At 48.3% G+C, this 22775-nt stretch overlaps 1 protein-coding gene and 1 long non-coding RNA gene across 12 annotated transcripts in view; one reads left to right on the top strand and one right to left on the bottom strand.

Moving 5' to 3' along the window:
* Positions 1-22775, bottom strand: part of PTP4A3 (protein tyrosine phosphatase 4A3) — a 170840-nt gene that overhangs the window by 36305 nt on the left and 111760 nt on the right. For 8 of the 11 annotated variants that reach the window (XM_048841771.2, XM_075124909.1, XM_048841772.2 and 5 more), the window contains one exon: positions 7379-8112. In XM_048841771.2, coding sequence (XP_048697728.1) covers positions 7379-7483 — 105 coding nt within the window. In that variant the 5' untranslated portion in view covers positions 7484-8112. Of the gene's footprint in view, positions 1-7378; positions 8113-13011; positions 13034-14871; positions 15212-19399; positions 19421-22775 lie in introns of those variants that run through there. The other 3 variants (XM_048841777.2, XM_048841774.2, XM_075124910.1) reach the window with 3 other exon arrangements.
* On the top strand, positions 9450-16791 carry LOC142070930 (uncharacterized). Its single transcript, XR_012666858.1, has 3 exons — positions 9450-9778; positions 12140-12350; positions 16418-16791. It is a non-coding gene; the product is annotated as an uncharacterized LOC142070930 (long non-coding RNA).

Below are 22775 nucleotides of genomic sequence, written 5' to 3'. Positions count from 1 at the left end.
GTGGGATATTTTTAAGCTACAGCAAAAAAGACTGGACACCTTCACTGCTCCTTCAAGTTGTAAACACAAGCAGGGGCATTTATTCTGAACCCAAGGAAGTTTGCAAAAGCTCATCTTGTTGCCCACGAAACCAATCAACATCCACGGACAACATAGCCAATTCCAGGAAAATGAACGGCTCAAAAGAGCACATTGGCTACGGTCCCAAGTGCTCAACAGAGCGACACCAGAGAGAATGTTTTAGCTCTACGCACAGATAAAGGGAGCGCTCTCTCATCTGTCCTTGGCTACGGTGTGTTTCCGTCTGGCCCTGCATCACGCGCGCCTTGGCCCCAAGAATTCAGGTAAGACTGCGCACTGCAAACACTTCACCAGTTTCCCCCCAGGAATGTTTGCAGCAGACAGGAGACAACTAGTTCAATTAACAGGGCCCTGGATAGGAAGTTGGACCCGGAATCTATTCTTGGCTCTGCCACTGACCTGCTGAGTGACATCGGGAAAGTCCCTGTTTCCTCTCGCACTCTCTGTCTTGTCTATTTAGATGACAGACTCCCTGGAGCAAGGAATGTCTCTTGCTCTAGGTTTGTACAGTGGGGCCCTAATCTCAGGGTGGGGCACTGTGTGTTTTACAGCAGAGCCCAGTTAACAATAACATAGTGAAGTATAAAACCCTGCAAGTTTCCTCCTTCCCCAATAAAACGCTTGTGGTGCACAAGATAAGGGATCCAGACACATTGTAGAAGGGAGAGATGGAAGAGAACATCTATAGTATTAACTGGAGTGATGTATATCAGACACGGGAGGTAACTGTCCTGTTGTACTTGGTTCCAGTGTGGCCTCAGCTGGAGAGCTGCGTCCAGTTCTGGGCACCACACTTGAGGAAAGATGTGGACAAACTGGAGAGAGTCCAGAGGATAACAACAAAAATGATAAAAGGTTTAGAAACCCGACCTATGAGAAAAGGTTACAAAAATTGGGCATGACTAGTCTAGCGAAAAGCCGACAGAGTGAGGCCCCAATAACAGTCTTCAAATACATTAAGGGCTGTTACAAAGAGGACGGTGACCAATTGCTCTTCATGTTCACTGAAGGTAGCACGAGAAATAATGGACTTCACCTGCAACAAGGGAGATTTAGGTTAGATAGTAGGAAAAACTTTCTAAGTATACGGGTAGTTCAGCTCTGGAAGAGGTTTCCAAGGGAGACTAGAATTCCCTTCACTGGAGGTTTCTAAGAACAGGCTGGACAAATGCCTGTCAGTGATGGTCTAGATTGATTTGGTCCTGCCTCAGCGCAGGGGACTGGACTGGACGACTTTGAGGTCCCTTCCAGCCCTATATTTCTATGATTCGATGATCCATCTTGCCTTCTGCCAGTGCAGTTATTGCTTGTAGTATATTCCTCCAGTGCTCTGTCCAGTCCACGTTTTTCGTTGCTCAAGCACTGGGGCTTCTGCTGCGTCCCTTGAGAAACATGCAGGGATATTTCGGTATAGACAGATGTATCATTGGGGGTGGGGGAAATCAGCCTCACTAGCATTTCAGAACACAAAAATGACCACCCAATAAGCACTATTCAGTGCGTTCGGCTTATTAACTATTATGCTTCTATGGTCTCCGTCACCCCAGGATCTGAGCATCTCACAACTGTGGAAGTATTTATCCTCACAGTGTCCTTGTGATGTAGGGCAGTGCTACTATCTCCCATTTTACAACTGAGGAACAGAGCAACTAAGTGACTTTCCCATGGTTACAGAGGATGTCTGTGGCAGCGTAAAAGTGTGTGACCACACTGTGAACATGTAATTCCCCAATGTTAGGTGCTCAGAGGACTGAGCAATTTTCTTCCCCAGATGGGTGCCAAAGTCAAAGGTATTGGTCCTGCTTTGAGCAGGGGGTTGGCCTAGATGACCTCCTGAGATCCCTTCCAACCCTGATATTCTATGATTCTACGTATTGTTCCTGTTTATGTCAGGGCTGACTTTAGCCATTAATGCTTTGCAGGTTCCTTATGATTATTGTGAACATTTTCACACCATCGCTATGTTTTCTAACAAGCACAGGTGACATCTCCTGTCATGTTTTATTGCACATCCTGAGCAGCTCATTAAAAAAAATAAACCTGACAAACAAAGCTAGTCACAGTGCAGGAGCGATGACAGCTGCATCAGATTTCAGTGCAGTAAGCAGTTAGCCAGTACGTGCTCACACACTTTAGTGACACACACAATCCCATGGAGCCAGATGTGGAACCACTGATTCTTATGAACTTTAGTGGAATACACTTTTTAAACCACTGCCAGCTTGAAATTAATTTTTTTAACCTACTATTGGTGCAAGTAATGCTGAAGAGGACTATAAATAATGATTTCTTTATCCTTTTGTGCATCTGACAGCATTTTGTGTGGTTAGTTTTACTGTTTTCCTTGTATTTCCAGTCAGCTGGTCTGTTTCCTGTGCTGTTTGATGCTTGTCTTTCACACAGCAAGAGAGGAGAGAAACCCCTTTTAATAAAATAGAGAAAGGTAATTGTAAAACCGCAAAATCTGGTAGGGGGACTCTGTGTGCGAGTAAAATTTGAAGTTACTTTAAACTCTTTTTCAAATGGACCAGACGTTAAAAGTTGACTTTGTCCCTTTAAGCAACACATGCATAACAGGAGCGCTCAGTATTGTAAAAGAGGCTATTAATACTCAACTGTAGGCATCAGAGTCTATGCCTAACACAGTAATAAAGAAGAAAAGTGACTTGATCACAGTCTAAGCGTCTACATGGGGAACAAATATTTGACAATGGGCTCTTCAATCTAGCAGTCAAAGGGATAACACGATCCAATGGCTGGAAGTTGAAGCCAAACACATTCAGACTGGAAACAAGACGTACTGTGCTTTTTTTTAAAAGGGTGAGGGTAATTAGCCACTGGAATAACAAGTGTCATGGTGGATTCTCCCTCACTGATAATTTTTGCATCAAAGTTGGATGTTTTTCTAAAAGACCTGCTCTAGGAACTATTTTGGAGATGTTCTAGGGCCTGAGCTATACAGGACATCAGGCTAGATGTTCACAATGGTCCCTTCTGGCCTCAGACTCTACAAATCTATGAAAGTTGGGAGCCAGACTGCATGCAACATGAAGTGGAGGCTAAACTGCACACAATCCAACTGAACCCAAAGTCCAACTGCATTTCAGTTTGTTGCTCTATGCCTAAAATAAACTGCGTCTAACCACCAGTGCCCTTCTCACTTATGCAGGTGCAAGTCTTCAAAAGAAAGAATTTAGATTTGTTTTTACAACGCTGTGCAAAAACCCCCACTTCTGATGTGAGAGATTAGTATCTTTAGGTTCCGGGTCCACCACTTGTTTCAGTTTCACTCACCAATGCAGTAAGGATTTTGCAAGTTACATAGGTCACCTTCTTGATCAACCGGAGAGTTTTGTTGCTACATCCCTCAAGCAATTTAGTTGGATGCTACAGGCAGTCAAAGACTTGGTCCACTTCCAGCATGGCTTATCACCTGGACCATGGACTGGCCTTGAACTTCGATCTGACAAAATCAGCTAACTTATGCTTCATGGAAAATCATCTGAATTGCTTCTTGCCTGAATGTGGCAAATCTACTTTCATACCAGATGCTTCAAAAAGTTATGAGCAAACAGCAAACCCTAGGGAAAGGTTTATGGTGCTCTCCCTCCTCCCACCATATCTAAAATGTTCCCCTTCCTTCTCCCTCCCACACACAGCATACGTACCTGCCTCCCTTCAAAATCGGTACGGCTCACACCTGCTTTGGTGGGTCCTTTGCACGTGTGAAAAGGAAGTCTCTGGTGTCAGCAGATTTTTGCTTCTCAGGCTCTGAAGGGATTATTTTTTCTATCCTGGACAGTTTCTTCTTTGGCTCAGAAGGGCGCACCAGCCATCTTCTCAGCAGAGCATCCTCAGAATATATCTGACCATTTCAGAATGCTTGGCATACTGAACGGCAAGCCATTACAGCTGAGCAAGCCAGCTCCAACTCATGCCTTTACCCGGATGGTGCCAGGAAGCCTGAGATGATGGTGAGAAGAGCGCATCTAACAAGGTTTTATTTTATGCCACAAACATGGCTTGTGATTAGCCTCCTTACTTCCAACCTGTTGCAAATCAGTTGTTCAACACCCCCAGCTTCAAGTCAGCTCTGCACGGGAAAAGTCCTGCATACATGTCCCTTCCTGCTGTGCTGAATTCTCAAGATTCTGTTTGTGCCGTGTCCCAGAGAGCAATGACTTAACATTGAGAGCTCATGGACAGTTGACACTAACTCACATCGAACCAGTAAATAAAATGCTCCGTGGACGGTGCCAAAGAAAGAACAGTAAGCTAGATCTGACAACATGTTTCATCTGCTGTACATGAATGCTCCACAGGTGGGCTGGTTTCGAATGGCAGATGAAGTCAGTTTGCATTTTAAATACCTTGGGATTTTCTGGAATGCTGTATACATTTAAGGGGGGATATCATGTGTTCAACCAACAGAAGAACATGTGCATGTGAGCGAAGTAAACTAGACCAGGCTCAGGTCTCCTTAGGAGAACTTAGCCTTTTCCATTTTGATGACCACAGAACTAAAACTCTCTCCTTGGTGGAAGAACGGGGTCAAAGCCGCACCCTTCTTTCCCCACACATGTGTGAAGCGGCAGATAATGCCAGACACATCGCTTCTAATTCTACCACCCTACAATTACTTGCTTTGCCATTGGGATCCAGAGCCCAGACAGTGAGCTCATGAAGATTGTTATCTGTGCAGCATCACCAAAGCATCTCTGTCGCCTTTAGTCTGCTAAGCCTAATGAGGAACAGGAGCTGCTGGGCTGTGGCTGTGAGAATGTAATTTATAAAATTCCGCAACTGGTGGGGGCAGATGGGAAGGGAGGGTGTGCACGTGAGGACAGAGATGAGAGTTTACTCTGAATGCCGGGGTGATCAAGTGCTATAAGGAAGCAGTTTTGCACTCTTACTCAAACAGCGATACAGCTTGAGCTCCAGAACGTTTCAGTTCTGCCTCCGATAGAAGGTGAGGTACAAGACCAGTGAACAAAGGGAGAACACGGCAGTTGAGATGTATCTTCAATTCTTCTGAGAGGCCAGGAGGCTAAGCATGAACAGAGTGGCTCACAGTGATCTGGAGATGATAAACATCATGGATACCCTGCCACAACTCTGAGATTTTGGCATGACAAGGGTGATTACAGTCAGGTAACCGACTACCTCCCAACGTCTCCCCCTTGTCCTCCTGCAGACACAGCCACAGAAATATTTATAGAACAATGTAGTCAGCTAACTGCAGTCACAGAGAATACAAAGAGAAGCTTGAAAGTGGGAGCCCGGGTACACTAGACTGAGACAGGCTTTCTCTAATGTGATCCTTGGATGTATAAAAAGGAGCTGTACTGATGCGACTGCTGTGGGAATACTGTGTCCAGTTCTGGTGTCTACAACTCAACAATGATGTGGATAAATTGAAGAGGGTTCAAAGAAGAGCCACAAGAACGATTAAAGGACAGAAAACCTGTCTTATAGGACAGAGTCAAGGAGCTCAATCTATTTACCTTAATGGAGAGAAGGATAAGGGGTGACTTAATCAGAGTCTGTAAGTATCTACATGGGGAACATATATTTGATAAGAGAGCTCTTCAATCTAGCAGACAAAGGAATAACACTATCCCGTGGCTGGAAACTGAAGATAAAGTCAGACTAGAAATAAGGCACACTTTTGTTTTTTTTAAACAATGAGGGCAATTAATTATTGGAACTAGATTTGGGATGGTGATCGATTCTCCATCACTGGCAATTTTAAAATCAAGGTTGAATGCCTTTCTAAAGCAGGGGTGGGCAAAGTTTTTGGCCCGAGGGCCACATCTGGGTATGGAAATTGTAGGGCAGGCCATGAACGCTCACGAAATTGGGGATTTGGGTGCAGGAGGGGATGAGGGCTCTGGCTGGGGGTGCAGGCTCTGGGGTGGGGCTGGGACTGAGGGGTGGTGGGTGCAGGAGGGTGCTCCAGGCTGGGACTGAGGGATTTGGAGGGCAGGAGGAGGATCAGGGCTGGGGCAGGGTGTTGGGGGTGCAGGCCCCGGGCGGTGCTTACCTCAAGCAGCTCCCAGAAGCAGTAGCATGTCCCCTCTCCGGCTCCTAAGTGGAGATGCAGGCAGGCAGCTCTGTGCACTGCCGTGTCCGCAGGCACCGCCCCACAGCTCCCATTGGCTGTGGTTCCTGGGTGCCAAGCCCCCGGCTGCCCCTACACGGAGGAGCCAGAGGGGGGACAGGCCGCTGCTTTCTGGAGCCGTGGGGCAAGCCCCTGACCCCACTCCGTGGCTGGAGCTCCAGAACAAGGCAAGCCCCAGACCCCTCTCCCCGATGGGAGCTCAAGGGCTGGAATAAAAAGTCTGGAGGGCTGGATGTGGCCCCCAGGCTGTAGTTTGCCCACCCCTGTTCTCAAGAATCAGCTCTAGTTTATGCAGTAAGTATTGCAGGGAGGTCCTATGGCCTGCGTTATGCATGTGGTCCAAGCAGATGACCACACTGACCCCTTCTGGCTTTATAATCTATGAATCTGGTCAAAGGCAACCCACTGTACCGATCTATGGCTAAGTGCCTTTGTCTGGCAAATGGGCCTCGGAGGATCAGAGACTCTCCAAATTGCTGTGTATTATGAACGCTGAGCAGCCTAGTGGTGAGTACTCGCAACTGGGAAAGCAGCATCCATTTTCAGATCCAGATATTACGAGGTATTTTCCTCCTCGGCACGGGTGCTGTGTGAACAAGGAGCTGGGTGACAGGATGGCCTACGCTCAGAACTGTTCCGTCACTCCAAATGAGTCCCCAGGTACTGGTGGTGAGAGGCTCTGGACTGATACGCCTGCAAAGGAGGAGTGTTATGGCCTGTATTACAGCACCACCTCTAGGCCCCAAATGACCAGGGACCATTTGTGCTGGGAGCTGCACGTACACATAGGGTGAGGCTGGTAAAGCTGCTTAGAGGGCTGGATGCCCAATTTCCTTTCATTTTAAATCTCAGTCATAGATCTGAGTTGTAGTATAGGGAGTCCCTGCCCCAAAGACACTACAACCCTAGCAGATAAGGCAGACCAAGGGTGAGAGGAGAAGGGACAGTATTACTGGCCCCATTTTACAGATAGGGAGTTAAGGGACAGAGAGATTAAATGACTTGCCATGGGGCACTTATGTAGTTTGTTGCGGGGCCAGGAACTGAACCGAGATCTCCTGAGTCCCAGTCAAGAGACGGGGTCGATTTGAACTGGTGTCCCCGAGAGTTCAAACCTCTATATCCTACTACCAACTCCCTAAGCCACCCCCCACCTTTCCTGCATTTCCTCCTTACCTCTATGAAGGTGCTGAGCGTGGCATTGGTGGGGTTGTGGGTAATCAGGAACCGCATGTTTTTGTAGCAGACCTCCACAGGTGCAGGCCGATTCATACGGGCCATGGTGAAGTGAGGGTGGCAGGGGGAAATAAAGAAAGAAGGACGAGAGGTAAAAAAAACAAAAAACACCTGGTGTTTTGGGGGGGGAGAGGAAGTAATTTAAAAAAACCCCAACACAAATGTTGTGCAAATATTCCCAGCTCTTGGGAGTGTGTTAGATCCCCCAACACACACAAAAAGCCATGTGCTTGAAGCCAAATAATAATAATAAAAAATAATAATCTCCCTTTGTAGTGTCAGTTTCCTTTGGGCGTGCAATCCAGAGCCGCCGCCCTCCCTGCCTTCTGCGCCGTCCGGTTTCCTTGCTCTCCTCTCTAGAAAGGCCTTTGCATCAGGGAACCTCCTTGCGTGCCGTTGCGCTCCGTCACGTTACCCCATCTGGATAGGTGGAGTACTTGGGAGCAGCGATGGGGGCCCGAAGCGGATCAGGCTGTGGCAGCAGCCAGCAGAAGTCCCTTGGCTGCGAGAGCCATGCACGGGAGATTTGAATGGTTAAACCCGAGGGCACGGACCCAGGGGCAGGAGAGCTGGCAGAGACCCTTCCTCAGTGGGCACAATGTTGTGCGTGGCAATACTCAAAGCTGCTCCCCGGCACCTCCATAAATCCACAGCCAGTCACCGGCAGAGAGAGCCTGGAAGGGAGAAACAGACAGGATGAAATCAATGTGGGGTTGGGATCAAGTAAAGAGAAAGCTACACCGGGCCACGAAGTGCCAAAATTAGTAGGGGACGCAGCTGCTGCGTCTGAAGCCAAATCCCTTTTTCCACCCTAGCCCTGAGCAAAACACTTCAGGAATTGTCACACTAAGGGCCGGCTAAGGTGGACGTAATGAGATCAGATCACCTAACAGCAAATGCTCTCAGCAGAAACCAGGCAGGCAAGTGGCCGGGCAGAGGGCTCGTCGCCAGGACGCCTGGGCTCTATTCCCAGGTCTGCCCTTAGCGAAGCAGGTAACCTTGGGGAAACCACTCTGTCTAGTCTCTGCCTCTGGTTAGCAATAGGCGTGCCATCTGCCCAGCTCAGGCGGTGCTTGGAGGCTGAGCGACTGCGACATGTATTTGTCAGGTGAAAGGTGTGAGAGGAACACACAATAGGCACTAGTCACCCTGTACAGCCTCTGCAAACCCCACTCTCTCGCGACTGTGCCACGCAGAGAAATTCGTGAATGACTCGTCTTCTGGGAAGGCCCATTTTCAAATCTTGCTGGCCAGCTCCCCCGCGGGTAATACAACTCAGTGTGAGCCTCCAGCTGCCTGCCCCGGGTCATGGGTGGCTGAGCTTTAGCACGGCTCGTTGGGATACCCCGCGGGACGGACAAGCACCGATGGAGCATCCACAGCACTCAGCCAAGTAATTATCTGCTTGGAAAACATTCACCTGCTACTTGACCCCTGAGCGTAGGGAGCAGCTCGACAATGAAGACACCGTCCCTTCAGACAAAGGCTGCTTCCCCTCCCGAAACCTGACGGCGGGGGCTCAGAGTCCAAGGCCTGGCACTGGAGATGCTCTCCCGCTCCTGCCCAGTGCTGCTATACCGAGAGACACGCCCAGCGCCCAACACATGGATCTGGGAAGCCAGAGCTCAGCTCTTTGAACCGTGCTAGAAGCCTGACCGCGCTCTGGGGAAGACGCGGGCGACATTCTCTCCAGGGTTCACAGGCCCACACAGGTGGACAACTGCCTCTACGCCACCTGGGGCTTCCCTACGACCGGCAGACAGCTCATTGCGACAACACACTACAATTGCCTTTAACAGATGCAGCTGGGACCACACTGTACCCTGCTGCCAACGGCACATGGGAATCTAGCAGCAAGCTCTCCTCACAAGCTGGGATCTGGTCCGATTATGATCACAGCCAAACCTTACCCTGGTTGGATTGGCAGGGCCATGGGGGGCGGAGCAGCTCACGGGAAAGGGGGCTTGCGTTCATCAGCTTAGCCTAGGATGTGAAGGGTGGTCAGCAGGTCACAGGTGAAAGTTAAACTGCTCGGCTTAGCTCTGAGAAACTTACAGCAAGGCATTTCTAGCTGTTTCTAACTATTAAAAAACCTGAGACAGCTGCAGAGAAACCCAGCTGTCTGCTCTGCGGGGGGAAAGACAGAGTGGATCCATCTCACGAGCCTTGCAAACGTGCAAGAATGACTAGCTACACCCAAGAAACAGTTACTGCATCCTCGGGGCTGGGAGGGCAGAGGCGGCACTGGGGCCTTCAGGAAGGGTTGGGGGTTTGAAGCCATCAGAGCACGGACTCAGGATTTCTTCAGCAGCTTTGCTCACCAGAACAGTCCCTGAGAAGGTAAGAGTCTGCGCTGCTGTGTAGCTTCCTCCTGCAGGAGCAGCCGCGCAGGAAGGCAGCTGTTAGGAAATGTGTCCCCCGCCCTGGGCCAATACAATTTCTCATTTGTATGATTTAAAGAGGGCCACATCGGGGTTGCGAAATTGTACAGAGGGCTGGGTAGGGAAGGCTTTGCCTCCCTGAACAGCCAGGCCCCCTCCCCCTATCTGGCCCCCCTCCCACTTTCCACCCCCCTGACTGCCCCCCTCAGAAAACCCCCAACCTATCCAACCCCCCTGCTCCTTATCCCCTGACCGCCCCACCCCAGCCGCCGCCCCCCTACCCGGGACTCCACTCCCAACCCTCCCTGCCCCCCCCCCCGAACTTCCACCCCATCCAACTGTCCCCTGCTCCCTGACTGCCCCCCTGGAATCCCTGCCCCCTTGGGCCAGAGCGCTGGCAGCGTGGCTGCGGGGGAGGGGCCGGGGACTAGCCTCCCTGGCCGGGAAGTCAGGGGCCGGACAGGATGGTCCTGCGGGCCGTAGTTTGCCCACCTCTGATTTAAAGGGACAGCAACAAGGGTTATACATTTAATCTGCGCTGCTAGTTCCCCATTAAATCCCCCTGCCACATTTGAACACTTCCATGCTCTAGCAGATCTCTGTCCCCACATGCTATGCCAGGAGCCACGTACTTCTGATCCACCCCGTAACAGTCCATTCTTTACAGAGTCAATACTGGAGCAGGATTTAAACACAGGCTTGGGCATGCCAGGACAGTATCACACGGGTCCTTTTAAAAAGGCATTTGGAAGCAGGTGCTGTTTAGTTCTTTTCATAGATCCCAAAGCACTTTACGAAGCGGGGTAAGGACTATCTGACAAACACACCAAGGTGTGGAAAGAGTTGTCCCAGGGCCCAATATGTCGGGCTGGGAATGAAATTTAGGTCTCCTGGGTACCAGTCCAGGGCCCCCTGCAGCATGCTGTGATTAGCCTCGCCTAGAAAAGGATGCAAAAGGTGTGATGTTCACACACATTATCTAACCTGTGCTAAGTACACCAGACACTTCAAACGTATTAGCTAGCATGTGTTAACCAGTATGTGCTAACAGCACACCCTTCCCTCCTATCCCAGACAGCCACAGGAAAAATCCAGTCTCAGGATTCAGGGGTCCCTTGGTCACAGCGAAGGACAGCAGAAGAATTTACCCCACTCCCTCTGAAGACATGTTTCGTGCCCCACCACCATGGTATCTAGGCTCTGCTGCCGCCACCTCCCCACAGATACAGGGCTGCACAACTGGTCAAGGCCATTACGGGTGTATTGCCTCCTGAAGCTTACGCCACAGGTCATGGTGAAAGCTCTGCATCCTCCAGTCTGATACACCACAGCAAGTTCTAATGTTGAGGCAGCCTGTGTGTCCAGGGAAGAAAACCAACCTAGCAAGGAAAGATGTCAAGGGTTACAGCACAGGGAAGGTTTTGAGTCGGGGGCGGGGGGGGAGATCTCACAGGGTGGATAATTTTAAGTCCCAAGAAAAGATCAGATTCTTTAGCCCAGCAGACTCCAGCTGCATCGCAAAAGGCCAATGCTCCCCACTATAAGAGAAGGAGACTCATTCACTCCTAAATTATACCTGCCTACCGATGGGTATTTCAAGCCTGAAGTTTTCTTCTAACTAGGTACATATATGGCCCTAACACCCTAGTATCTGAGGCCTCAATCGCTGAGGGATTTTATCTTCACAACACGCCTGGGAGGGAGGAAGTAGCTCAACTTTACAGGGGGAAGGAAGGCAGAGAGGGTATGTCTACACAGCAAAACAAACACACCAAAAAAACCCCACCTCACGGCAGCAAGTCTCAGAGCCCAGGTCAACTGACAGGCTTGTGCAACAGGACTAAAAACCAGCAGTGTTGACATTCCTGCTCGGGCTGGAGCTGGGCTCTGAAACCCGGTGAGGGGCTGGGTCTCAGAGCCTGGCCTCCAGACTGAGTGGGAACATTTACTTGCTATTTTTAGCCCAATAGCTACAGCCCCATGAGCCCGAGTCAGTTGACCGGGGTTCTGAGACTCACTGCTGTGAGGTTTGGGGGTTTTCTCACACCCAGAGAGAGACTCAGTAACTGACTTACCCTAGGTCACACAGGAAATATCTGTGCAGGGCCGGGAACTGAACCCAGCTTGCACACTGAGTCCCCTTCAAGCTCTTTGTTACTGCCCTTGTCCCCGCAATCGGGGTTTCCCCGCCCTCTGAGTAACTCAAACTAACAACCAACGTGCTCTGCGTGAACGAGTGGGCTGGGGGCGATTCGCGGCAGGTTCCGCCTGCGCCCTAGCCCTGTTTTTAGGCAGCTCGACAGCATTTTCACAATTGCAGCCTCTGCAACTCCACTGGAAGCCACGACAACCCCAAACACCACTTCTTCAGATGCATGGACTGAAAATTACAAGAACCCCAGATATCCTGAAAAGCGGAAGCGTCCATTCTAACAAGCAAGATACCAAGGTGACCATCACAGAAAGAGAGGAAGGCTGGGGGGACCCTCGGTTCAACTCCTGCCTCTGCCATGTTCTTAGTGTGACTTTAGGTAAGTCAGTCTCTTAAACTCACTTCCCCATCTGTACACTGAGGATATCGGCACTGGGCCGTTAGAAAAACACGTTAGCAACTGTGAGGCACTAATATGAGTAATCGAGATAGAATGATAAATGGGCTGGTTGGTCCAGGTGAAATGTCTCCTTTCACAGCCCCAAAGCCTCATCAATTATAAGCAGCCAGCCGGGACTCCTGGGTATGAAAAACGGCAGCGCAGCGTTTCAGAAAGGAGCCTGACTGGTTACTGAGGCCAGCGCAGAAGTGGCTGGGACCAAAAGGTCAACAAAGGTAGATCTCTCATCCCAGCCTTGCTGTCTCCAAGCTCCAGCAGCTGACAGCACCTCACTCCTGTCACTCAGCTAGGAAGGGGAGATTTGATAGGATCTGCAGGTCCCCCTGCAGGAGAGTCCTCTGCCGGATGGAGGGCGGCCTTACCATGGAAGAGTTGGGGGCAGACAGAACTGAGGACAAGGAAAAAGGGGAGAAATTAAGGATTTAACTGCAACACACTGGATGCCCATCTCTGCCCAAATTAAAGCAAAGTAGAGGAAGGCCCTTTGCGACAGTGCTCATTCCCCTATGGATTCTCTCCTATTTGGGTCTGAGGAGGAGTGTCATTAATAAATACTACTTAATAAAAATAAGGGTCTTACCTCCCTTCTACATTGTTCTGCGTTTGCACTTAGCACAATGGGCTCCTGGCTCTTGACTAGGGCTCCTTCATAATGCAGCAACACGAATAAATAACAACACACGCGCCTCCCAGCTGGACACACCATCTCCTAGTGGAAAGAGCACTGGGATGTAGCTGGATGTAAGTAGCACACTCCCTCGTTTCCTTTCCATCGGAAATACTGTATTCCACTCCAAAACCAAACAAAACTAAGGCCAACTTAGTTGACTCTATGGAGGAAGGATGGCCCAGTGATTAGGGTGCTAGCATGGGACTTGGGAGACTTGGGTTTAATTCCCTGCTCTGCCACAGACTCTGTGGGTGACCGTGGGCAAGTCACTAAGTCCCTCTGTGCCTCAGTTTCCTCATCTGTACAATGGGGGGTAACAGCACTGCCTCACTTCACACAGGGGCACAGTGAAGATCAATACATTAAAGATTGTGAGGTGCTCAGATAGTATGATAATGGAGGTCAGATAGATAACTTCGCCTCACCCCATCCCACAGCTCTGGTTGATTGACACCAGCTAGATAGAGCACTTTGGGCTGTAAAGAGCCACTTCTGTGTGTTTCCAGGGGATACTATAAAGCACAGAATATCAAAATTGCACAGTGTGCCTGCTGAGTGCCATGTATTTCTGCTTCAAGATCATCTGGGCACGGTTAGCCTGTGGTTCAGGGGGCAGTTTGCAATTGGACAGCTCAGCAGCGGAGGGAGGGAAAGCAGTGGGGGAAAGAAAATAAACATAACCAAGGAGGAGGATTCGTTTCAGCTGGCAGCTGATTTAGTGGGGCAAGTTTGCTGGGAAGCTGGTCTGCTAACAAAAAGCTGGGGAGGAAGGAAGGCGAGAGTAATCTCTGTCTGGATTTACAGGATGGGCAGGAGATTACAAACAACCAACATGCGATTTAAAGAGAGATGTCATTACAAAGCATCAGCAGTGCTAGCAATGTGAGGCATGGCAGGAAAGCAGCTCACACTCACCCCTTATTTATGGCTTGGAAAGCTGGAAGTGACCACTTTCAAAAAAAGAAAAGGAGTACTTGTGGCACCTTAGAGACTAACCAATTTATTTGAGCATGAGCTTTCGTGAGCTACAGCTCACTTCATCAGATGCATACCGTGGAAACTGCAGCAGACTTTATATATACATAGAGAATATGAAACAATAGAGAATATTCTCTATGTATATATAAAGTCTGCTGCAGTTTCCACGGTATGCATCTGATGAAGTAAGCTGTAGCTCACGAAAGCTCATGCTCAAATAAATTGGTTAGTCTCTAAGGTGCCACAAGTACTCCTTTTCTTTTTGCGAATACAGACTAACACGGCTGTTCCTCTGAAACACTTTCAAAAAGTGCAGTCAGCAGCTGGTGCAGCGTTGTGTCCCTGCAAGGCTCATGGGCTAGAAAACTAATCACTGCTCAGTGCAGTCACCTACTGCTCGAGACAGAAGGGAAATGGTTAAAAGCCATTTTACCCATGTTATAAGGAGAACTCTGTGCTTATGTTCCCCCTTCTGTTGGTCAAATACAACAAACACACTGACACACTGCCAAGACAGAGAAGCTGCCTTAAGTGCCACCTTAGGAATACAAATGTGGTACTTGTTCCTCCGAATCCAAGTACCATCTGCCACAATTAAAGCTGATCTGAGCCAGCAGTCGCTGAGAAAAACCCTTCAGCATCAAGATATTGTGCTGTTAATGCTCTGTAACGAAACATCTGAGATTAGGGACTTTATAGCCATGTCTGTCTATGTTTCCAAGCAACAGCATGCAATTTATTACACACACGCAGGGATCAAGAGAGAATCTGAAATGTCTATCTGTATCTTACCTTTAAGTTGCTAGTATCCAAGCAAACACAACACAGTAGGGTAGGAGAAACCACACACGATTTCTGACCGGAATAACTCACTCTGCTTGTAACCAGTCAGCCTCCCCTAAGCAGCCACATGACACTGACACTGCTCAATGGTTAATGTCAAGTAAATGCACTTCTAATACTCTTAGGTCAACTAAGCTTTTCCTCTCTCTCTTTTTTTGGTTCTTCAGTCAGTGCCTGTTCCTGAGGCATGAAATCAGAGGCGCATTCCTCTTAGAAGCCTCCTGAGGAGCTGGAAACCTATTAATAAAGCTATTAGTACATGAGGGTAGATGGAGAGCAGAGAGTGTCCCTGTGCGTGCACATAAGTAACTGACAGCAGCAACGTGAAACATCCAGGCTGTAAGAAGGGGCGTGAGGAATATGCCAGAGACAAACGTCAGCAACAGCCATCCTGGGGAAGGGAGAGTGCAAAGCAACTATAAGAAGCCTTTTCCTATTGAAGTTTAGCTGGCTTTGGTGCACGCACAAACATTCGTGATGGCTGCAGGCGGTTTAGGGAACAGGGGCTAATGAAAACTCCGTAATCACTGCTGACGTATATAGAAGCTCCAAACACCCAGGTCTTGGGGTACATGATAAGAGGCAGCACACAACAGCTTCCCACCGAAAGCTGTAAAAGCAACGGGGAGGGCTGTCCATGGGGCTATATCAAACAGTAATGGGAGAAGATTAAGGAAAAGAAAAATGGAGCTAAAATCCCCTCCCACGGGGAAATGTCTGGCTGTGGAACAGTCTCCCAAGAGAATTGGTAAAAGCCCCAGTGCTTCTGTGACCTCTTGAATCTGACTCATTTCAGAGGGAGAGAATCTGGAACATTTTTCAGGCAGCCTTTAGAGCCGCTCACTTCTGTGAGGAAGGATTTTCTTGTGCATTTCACAGTGAAACACATTGTTAAAGAACAGCCAGATTCAATGGCCCCTCATTTAAGCCTCTGCTGCTCAACAGCCCTGAAACTAGACAGAGCCCTTGTGTATATTCCGCATGGAACAACTGTGGCCAGTCAGGAGATTCACAAAAAGAAAAGGAGGACTTGTGGCACCTTAGAGACTAACCAATTTATTTGAGCATAAGCTTTCGTGAGCTACAGCTCTCTTCAAATTGGTTAGTCTCTAAGGTGCCACAAGTCCTCCTTTTCTTTTTGCAAATACAGACTAACACGGCTGCTACTCTGAAACCAGTCAAGAGATTGTGAATGTGGGAGAAATGGAGGAACTCCCTAATTTCTATGACTCGAGGATATCCAGCATGTGGTCTGCAACCTGCCTGGCTGAAGGAGATGCACCCCACCATCCCGGCTGGAGGCAGCCTCCCCATTTGATCACCCCACTCAGCCACTCGCAGACTCTTGTTTTGAAAAACTCACACCTTCCCCAGGTCACAGGCTGCTTAGCCCTGCGTGGCCAGAGACTCAAAATAGAACATAAGCACATAAGTAAACTGAAACGGGAGGTGGCTGAGCAGAGCAACATCTTTGGTTGGTTCTTTCTTCTTGCAGACGCAGCACAAAAAAGCAACTGGAACTGTAACAGCGCTTCACAGCACACCTGAGGGAGGAGGCTGCTAGTAGAGGCTTAACCCACTACGTGCCATCCTCTACCGTTTACACTACACGAGGGACCATGCTAATGCTGCATTATCCAACCTCCCGACCCCTTGTTCTTTCAATTCAGCAGATGCCTCTGAAGACTGCTGACAAACATCCAGGAAGGGGTCACCAAGTTGTCACTTTGGATGGGCTATTACCAGCAGGAGAGTGAATTTGTGTGTGGGGGGGCGGAGGGTGAGAAAACCTGGATTTGTGCTGGAAATGGCCCAACTTGATGATCACTTTAGATAAGCTATTACCAGCAGGACAGTGGGGTGGGAGGAGGTATTGTTTCATATTCTCTGTGTGTATATAAAGTCTGCTGCAGTTTCCACGGTATGCATCCGATGAAGTGAGCTGTAGCTCATGAAAGCTCATGCTCAAATAAATTGGTTAGTCTCTAAGGTGTCACAAGTCCTCCTTTTCTTTTTGCGAATACAGACTAACATGGCTGTTACTCTGAATCCAGGAAGGGGTTAAAGATGGAGGGAGAGGGTGATGGGCTGTCCAACTGTGACATGACACATTAGGAAAAGAGCTAAAAGCAATTCCTGCTGTCACTGGGAGCTACATACTGTTATTATTAGAACTATGCAGCACCTGAAGACCCCAAGCAAGACCAGGGCCCCACTGCACTCAGCGCAGCGTAAACACACATTAACAGCCCATCTCCGCCCACAGAGAGAGACAAGATAAAGGAGGGAGGGGGGAAGAAAAGAACTACAATCACCCCCATTTTACAGAGAGGGAACCCAAGCACACAAAGATGAAGGGCCAGACAGTCAAGACAGCTCTGCACCCTGGGCGATGAACAGTTCTGGAAATCTGCGCTCTCTTGAAAAAAATCGGATAGTCGGATCTCTCAAGTCCTAATCCCGTGGCTGAAGCACAAGCCTGTCCCTCCTCTCCTCCCTAGGCTCTGTGGGGACTCAGTCAAGGCCAAGTTTTCCCATTAACGGGCCTGACCCCAGATCCCCAAAGCCACACGTAGGCCCCTAGTTTCAGCAACAGCCCTTTGAAAATTGCTGTGGCTTTCCACGGCAGGAAATATCCTAGCGGTTCTCCCCAACATCCTGCCCACGCACCGGCCCAGCCAGTCTCAAGTGGACAGAAAAATACACTGACATGGAGAGAAAGCAGATTTTCCTAAGAATGCCACCACCCGTGAGCCCTCCCACAACATTTACATAGCCACCTTCAGCAGGAGAGTCAAACCATCCATTTGTCACATGGCAGCAACACTGAAATGGGCAGCAAGTATAAATGAGAGGGGGGGCTGGAAACCAAACGGTCATTGCGAGAGGCAGTCCCTACCTGAGCTGGAGTTCTCACAGATGGAGACATAATGGCAAAGCATCTTTACTGATGAACAGTAATTGGACAGATCCCCTTCCAAGGAGGGGGACCTCAGGGCAAGCGACCTCTGGGGGTTTGGGGGTGTGCCCCACAGCTCGTCCAGTGTAATGACACAACAGGAGGAGATCCTTGCCCTGCCCTGAAAACCTTCTGACAGGCTTTACATCTTGACTTGGGGCAACGTGGACCTATGAAACGATGTCATGTTTATGCAGCATTTGGCACATTCAAATCACTGCACAAATAACTGATAACTCAGGGCACTGCTCCTATGAGATGGGGAAAGGATTTACCTATCTGTGAAATGGGGATAACACGCTGAGGTTAACAGATTAGCCAATTTCCACACAGCGAGTCATAGGCAGTGCAGAGATTAGAACCCCCCACCCTCAACTCCTGCCCCAGTCCAAAGGGCCACATTTCTTCTCACCCCCACTCTCCACAGAACTTCAGTGGAAATTTGGTTCCCTGCCTGGGAAACTTAGTTTGTGTGAATTCCTTTGCGCTAATGTAAGGCTGTTGGGGTTTTACCCTCCGAGGGCAACATGTGGAAACCGGACAAGGCCAATGGATACCACGCTCTGTGAGAACTGTCAGCCGCCTGAAGCATTCCAGCACAATCAGTGATCCCATGTCTGAACTTATCACTGTACAGCGTAAAGTTAGACTATATGTGCAGGCTATCCTCTTGCTCCCTGGAGATACCAGCCTGGGAGGAGCAGGAGGAGGTCTCTCCTTTGTCCAGCTAGTTTTCCAAATGCTAAGAGGGAAGGCTCCTAAACTGGCACAGAGGAACTGCATGTCTGCAGAGGAACTGCGTTCCTCTTTCATTGCTGATGCCTACACCAATCTGGGATGGGGAGGAGCGAGAATCTGTGAGAGAGCAATGTAAAAGGGGAGCTAAGAACATACTCCATTTGTACTGGTCACCCCTGAAAGGGCACCCAGTGACTTACATTAAAAAACAAACAAACCCATAACAAATCAATGCTCCATGCGTCTTAACGAGAATTCTATCCCCTCTTACAACAAAGGATAGACTGGAAAGAGACGCTCTGCCTTCAAGTTACAGTCTCGGCAATCTTCCCTGTAAAACGACTAGGCCCCCGACAGGTTTCAGAATGACAATCTATCCCAGGCACCTCCAACAGATACCAGGGGAGCGATGCTGCTGCAGAAACACCGAGAACCCCTCAATAAATGAAGATGACTCAAGTCAGTCAGCTTGTCTGTCTGAAAGTCCTCACCCTGAGTAAATCAGCAGAGTTTTCCAGTGGACCTCTAAGAGATTCGCAGGTAGCTACTGCTTCCCATGTTACGGCCTGAGTCAGGAAGAGACGAAGCTCACCTCACGTTTTCCCCAAAGAACAGCCACTATTGCACGGTGTGGTTCCCTACAGCACCTGCGGGGCTCAGTGAAGTTGAATTTCTAAGGAGGGGGTCCCCCACTGCCTGAAGCCCTGAGCTTTTGAGAGACGTCTTTTCCCAGTCTTGCTGCAGCGAGCTCAGCGCCTGGAAATGCTTCTGAAATCTTACCCAAAGCGAGGACGTGAGCGTGCCAGCCCTGAGTGTCAGGATGACAAACTCCTTCCTGGTGTGCTGGAAGTGAGTAGATGGACACAGTGCCCTGCAGCCAAAGTGCTAAGTTATTCAATTCTCCTCCTTTTAAAACCTTCCCGGAGGAAGTGACCTGATGAGGAGCAGATCCCCACTGTCCTCCTGGGAAGTGAAGTAGCTGAGTATCACGTTTCTGAGGGCTATTAATAATCCGTCACATCACACAGGCTTGCCCAAATCGCCCCAGTCAGGATGCAGCAGCTCTGACGGGGTTGTTTTGAAAGGAGTATCCGGTGAAAGCCCCTCTGCACTTCAGATAAGCACTGAGGAACTTCTCTTTCACTGCAGACACCTGCTTTCTATATTTAAAACCCTGCATCTGTTGAATATGTTCGGCTTGGCCGAAAACAAAGTTGTAAAAGGGTACAAAGGGGTGGGTTGTTGTTTTTTTTTTTTTTTTTGGGGGGGGGGGGTTCACATAGTGAGACAAAGCTGGACGTTTCCACTAGCTCCCTGCTCCTAGGACAAGGAGAGAAACATATAGGGCCTTTTAGTGGTCTCTGCATCAGGGGAAAACAAAAAGCTAGCAGCTGGCCACCATGGAAAAGAATATTGACTATTAACGGGCAAGCAACTGTTATTAATGACTGTTAAAATCACAAGTCTTCTTTCTATTAATAGATCGATGATTATTTGCATCATACTAGTGCCCAGACACCACAACTTTGTCAGGGCCACATCGTGTCAGGTGCTGTACATATGCATAGTCGGAGTTGGGTCCCTGCACCAGAGAGTTTCCAGCTCGGATTTTTCAAAAGGAGCTGCAAGGGAGTTAAATGGCGAAATTTCCGGGAAATCCAAGGGGATTTGGATCCTGACTCCCTCAGGCCCCGATGAAAACCCAGCCTAGTATTTTATCTATGACAAAACAAGCGTGTGAAGCAAGCAGGAAGAGAGGACAGGCCAGCAGAAATCGAGGCACGCTTTTGCAGAGCTTAGGTGCATTTGCAAAGTTTGTAGGGGGTGTGCACATACGCAGGTGTTAGCAGAAGCCGTAATTGCAGCTGACCCCCTGCCTATCTATGATCAGCTGGCAGGATTCTGTAGGCAGCACTGTAGAAATGAGTCTTAAGGAGGGATTTGAAGGAGGATCAGTGAGTAATCAAACTACTAACTGAGTCAAACCCAGATTTCAGTCACATTGAAAGCGACGGTGACAGCGTGAGCAGAACCATTTCCCCCACGCCACACAGGTTCACTATAGAACTGCTCGTTGTACAATGGGAGCGTTTGGTGCTTTTACCCTGCTTGACTATAAATAGTTTCTGGAAATCTGAGCTCACTACAACCAGGTCCAGCTGCTTTTTTTTTTTTTTTTTTTTTAAAAACTAGGAGCTACAGGACAGCACATGCTTGGCACACATTCTCTCTATGCTGGAACAGTTCTAGTGCACAACTAGAATGCAGCTACGTTTCAAAAGAGGTGAAGGATGGTCTCATAGCTAAAGCACGGGATTGGGACTCAGTTCTACCTGGGAACTGCCGGACCGGATCCATGGTCCAGCTAGTCCAGTATCTGCCTCGGACCCTGGCCAGCATCAGATGCTGCAGAGGGAGGTGCAAGTAACCTCACATTAAGGCAGATGTGGGATAATCTGACCTTTACATTAGGTGGTCTCCTAATCTCTAACAGATAGAGATTGGTTTAAACCCTGAAGGTTTAATATCAGGTTTAATATCCCTTCCAAAATGGATGTTAGCATCAACTAGAACTCCTCTGGCTTCTGGTACCCATGTCAACATCCAGGCCCTTTTTTAATCTTACTAAGCTTTTGGAATGAACAACATTCCGTGGCAGTGAGTTCCACCGTGTATTTCTTTTTATTGGTTTTCAGTCTCCCACATTTTAATTTCACTGACCACCCCTTGTCCTTGGTGTTCCAAGACAGAGAACGAAGTTCCCAATTTACCTTCCCTATACGGCTCACTCTGTATAATTATGCTTCTTCTTACTCATCTTCTTTCTAAGGTAAGCAATACCAATCTTTTCCATCTCTTTTCATATGAGAGCTTTTCCTTCCCCTCTGTCCTTTACACCACCAATTCTCCATTCATGCTTCTGCCACAAACTTTCTGGTCAAGTCACTTCACTTCCGAGTTTTCTCATCTGTAAAATGGGGATAACATGGTCCTACTTCACAGGGAGGTATCAAGGCTAAATTCACGTCTGGAATGCACTTTGAGGCCATGGAATACAAGAACTCTGGATTCTTAAAATGCATAGGTTGGCAAGCAAAAGTGGAGTAAATTACCAATAAGTGCTGACTTCTATGATTCACCAATATTTACGGTTACAAATTGATTACGTGCCACACCTGTCTAGCATCAACACCCTGCGGGAGCACAGACATAATGGTATTCTATGAGTCCTTCACGGTTTCCACTCCACTTCTCTTCATGTTATGATAATCAATTTCTAAAACTCTGGAGTCTATCCGTTGCAAAGTCCAAAGTCAGAAAGCGATAGAATTATAAGAGATACCCGCATAGTGACAGTCTGTGATTGGAAAGGTTCACTTCAGAGGATACTGCAGCATTAAAAACTATGTAGGACTTTCCACTGGGGATTTTACATCACTATAAATGGAGCCTCTCTATACATAGAAGCCAGGACTTGTGTCTGAGCAAGGTTATAAAAAGATTCTGAGTTACACTAGTAAAGTGTAAATGAATACATACACCTGACAAGAATGAAAGCCATTACCACTAGCACAAACTAAAATGAGACGAGAATATTTCTCCCAGTTTCCACTGGTCTCTATGTCATGGTTTCATAACTGGGATGGGAAACAGACATTTGCAAATGTAGCTGAATTTTTCTTCATGCTATACAATCCCAGGTAATGAGATTTATATTGGCTTGAAGTTTGAGACTTGGTACTGTCAGGGTTGACTCTACTGATGTTTAAAATGATGTTCACCCATTTTAAAAGTGTCTTTAATTTTTGCATATGCTCCCAGAAACAGAAATGCTTCAAAAAATTTAAAAATATTCAGTCATGAACTACTAGGATTCCCACCAGTATTTACACTAGCAATTCTTTCCAACTTTGGCAGGATGCACACGAACACACCATAAAAATCACATCACTCGATTACCTTCCTTACAACCCACAACAATTTATTCACTGAGGGCCACAGGTTTATTCAGCACTTTAAAGACACACGAAAGACAAGGAGAAGCTCACAATCGAAACACCCCAATCTCATTTCTGATTGTTTGAGAGGTTACTACCACAACAACTTCTCGAGCTAGAAACAGTGTTAAATGTTTCACCTTTTGAAATGCTCAGTA

This window comes from Caretta caretta, chromosome 2 (genome assembly GCF_965140235.1).
Source record: "Caretta caretta isolate rCarCar2 chromosome 2, rCarCar1.hap1, whole genome shotgun sequence".
NCBI lineage: Eukaryota > Metazoa > Chordata > Testudines > Cheloniidae > Caretta > Caretta caretta.
The sequence above is the reverse complement of the archived record's forward strand: the minus strand, read 5'-3'. Positions and strand labels throughout refer to the sequence as shown.